The 3,324-nt window shown below is 37.2% G+C and overlaps 1 protein-coding gene and 1 pseudogene across 1 annotated transcript; one reads left to right on the forward strand and one right to left on the reverse strand.

Moving 5' to 3' along the window:
- Positions 1-549: 549 nt before the first annotated feature.
- Positions 550-1,190, reverse strand: LOC117565726 (uncharacterized; annotated as a pseudogene).
- A 373-nt stretch (positions 1,191-1,563) lies between these two features.
- On the forward strand, positions 1,564-2,265 carry LOC117572532 (RNA-binding protein 7-like). The gene has a single exon (XM_034255398.2). The coding sequence runs from the start codon at positions 1,675-1,677 to the stop codon at positions 2,017-2,019; it is 345 nt and encodes a 114-aa protein (XP_034111289.1). The 5' UTR covers positions 1,564-1,674; the 3' UTR covers positions 2,020-2,265.
- Positions 2,266-3,324: the final 1,059 nt, after the last annotated feature.

Genomic DNA, 3,324 nt, shown 5'->3' on the forward strand with positions numbered 1-3,324 from the left:
AATACTGAAAACCCACAAACCCGAAAAAAGGGTCCCTTCCCCCCTCCTACAAAAAAACCCCTGTTGAACTTCCCCCCTCTTAACACAGGCAAGGCAAAAGCAACGACGGGCATGCAGCCAAACTGTTTGGCATAAATTAACTTCTCGCCCTGGTGGAATGCATTAAGAGATATGTTTTTGATATCCATCACGAATTGTAGGCAACTTTTTCATTACGATGTTTGCTCTGCTCTCTGTGTTGCACATTATGAGTGTTGATAATTCGATAGATATTTGAGGCGTTATAAGTATATATTTAAACTAAACACACAATTTGTTTCTTTATTCAAACTGTTTAGAATTAATATTATTAGACAAGCTACCCAAAGGGCAGAAGGAATCATCTCCGACCCCATAAATTCTATATATATTTTTGATGTCCGTCTGTCCGTCCATCTATATGAACTCCTAAATCTCAGAGACTATAAGAACTACAGATAACAGTTTTTTTGCAACAGCATTTGTAATGTACTTATAATAACAACTACAGTATTTAGGAATCCTGGAAATTTAATTGGAACCAGATAAAGAAATGTGTAAATTATTTATGAAACAGTTTAGATCCGCTTCCATATTATCGTTCATGTTAAATTTTTTGAAATACGGCCGCACAAATTGATCATATACTTTTTTTTTTAGACGCAATGCTAGTGGCAAAGCATGATATTGTAAATAAGGACAGATAGTGCAAAATAAGGAAAGTATGCTCTAGATCATACGGCTCATGCCTATTACCAGATCTGTAACCGCTTTTAGTGACATATTCTTGGACTAAAACTGCATCTCGATCGATCTTGGGGGTATCTGGATCAAGTGAGATGTGATAGTAACGCGGAAAGCTATCGAATGCATCAGTAGGCAGTAGTTGAAGCTTCTTAAGCTCTGGAGACAAATACTTGTAAACTGAATTATCAGTGATACAAGAACGTTCTGGCAGGAAGATCTGCCAATAGAAATAGAGGCGGCAATTTCGCTATCAACGGGGAATCCTGAATTTCACCATTCTTTTGCTTTATTTTTGAAATTATGGTCAGCATGATACTGCCATAATTATCGCCAGGTTTGATTAGATAGCCACTTTCATAAGACTCGAGTGCAGCACCTTGTTGCAACGCAACTGATAAACAGAATTGTAGAACTAATATTTTCATTTCTGGTTCTGTTCGCTCATTCAGCAATCGTGACCCGAATAAACACAAGGTACTTTTGATTTGAATCGTCTCGTGTTGATTACTAGCATTGTGTAGTACTGATATCATTTGAAATACAACGAACAATTTCAGCAGAGGCATCAACAACAATCAATGTTATCGTCTATCGAAAAATATCGTTACACTTTGCAAATCAAAAGTTCTCATTAATATCTGTAATTTGGCTAATTTGAGTTGGTTGTTTGTATAATCAATATATAAATATATTAACAAACTATGTTGTTAATTAATAAATACACTTATTTTTTTCGATAAATTTGATTTGAATTTTGTAAAATGTGGTCACATTGACATGTACGAGTTGGCAGCCTTGCGCAGAGCTGCAATTGAATTTATCGATTAACAAAAAAGAAACACATTTATATTTTATTCGCTAAAACGATCTAAGTTCATAGTTTAGCTATTTAAATCAAACTATTAAGCAATGGATAACTTTTTGCAATATTCTGCTGAACAGCAGGAGGAATATGACGATGATGAGGATGAAGAGCAGATGCGCACCTTGTTCTGCCATAATTTAGACGAGCGCGTTACAGAAGAGATTCTGTATGAAGTATTTCTACAAGCTGGCCCCATTGAAAGCGCACGTATTCCTTTGGATAATACGGGACGACAACGGAATTTTGGTTTTGTTACATATCAACACAGAAGTGCAGTGCCGTATGCAGTAAAGCTGTACCAAGGATTGGAGCTGTTCCACAAGAAGGTCTCAATTAGGTCGCAATCGGTTCGCCCACGACATGGATCCTCCGGCAATGCCACTAAATGATCATGTCGGTCCGAGGCATTCTCGTCACAGCATCCATGATAACAAAAACAAACTTAATAGAGATGATATAAGGCGACAATCCGATGAGGGCAATCGACGTAGAATGCATCAACAACATCCCTTTAACAGCAGTGAAGGTAATCGAAGATCTGATCGACGCTATAGTCATGGAAAAAAATGATTGCTTTGAGATTTAGGAGAGTATTCAAAGAATGTATACAAATAAAATAACATTTATTTCACTAATTTTGACTACACAATATTTTGTATTTAACTTTTTACACACAGTTAAGCATAGTTAGAGAAACGATTGCGATTGACCGACTTTTGTCGGTTGCAAGTGATCGATCATCGACTCCAAGACACGCGTGGCATCTGCACGTAAGAAGCAATTAGACTAAATCATCAACCTCAAGCGACTTGCACTTTAAAGTAAACAGCTCAGTGACTGCATGACATGATGCCTGAGCTTCTTCTTGTGATCGTAAGTTTCGAACAGATCGCGTCAGCTGAATGCACGTAACTATCCAAAAAATAGGAGTGACAACGGATTTCAGAACAGTCATGTTAATCTCTCACTTGCTGGAATCCAATTGATCGAATGTGTTGAACAGTGCATTGCTTTTTAAATCAGGTGGGAACAATTTCGTCTGCGACATTTTAATTGCCTGCTTCACTGGGGAAATTCGCCATTGACCTCGGAGTCTTTGACTTTTGTTGTAATGGAGTGTGCTGTACTTTCGCAGGCAAATGTATGTTGGTCCAGTTGGGAGAGGCACTGTTTTGCTCCTATTCAAAATGGGTAGCAGGTATGTCACAATCGAGCACACTCGACTGTAGCTTTTTAACTAATTCATTACGATGTTTGCTCTGATAAGTCGATGTTATAAGTATATATTTTAACTCTCTAAATTAGTTTCTTTATTCAAACATTTCACAATTGATATTATTTAATAAAGATAGCCGAATGGCAGTGCCATCTTATCTAACCTTTTTAAATAAATAATAAAGTTACGTGTCATGTAGTGTGTGCCTGTTTTTTTGTAATTTTAATAATACACAATTATGAGAAGAATGCTACTTATGAATATAAATTGCTTGATTCCAGGTCTAGACTGCAATCTGTTGCCAAAGTTGCTTTTAATTGGAATTGGAATTGGAATTGGAGTGGGAATGGGAAATGGGAATGGGTTGCATTGGCCACAAGCCAAGCCAGCTGCCACGTAGCAGAGTCGAGATCAAATTTAAAAGCAGTGCGCTAATAAATTATCCCTAGATGGATGCCACACACACACACACACACAT

Source organism: Drosophila albomicans, chromosome X (genome assembly GCF_009650485.2).
Source record: "Drosophila albomicans strain 15112-1751.03 chromosome X, ASM965048v2, whole genome shotgun sequence".
NCBI lineage: Eukaryota > Metazoa > Arthropoda > Insecta > Diptera > Drosophilidae > Drosophila > Drosophila albomicans.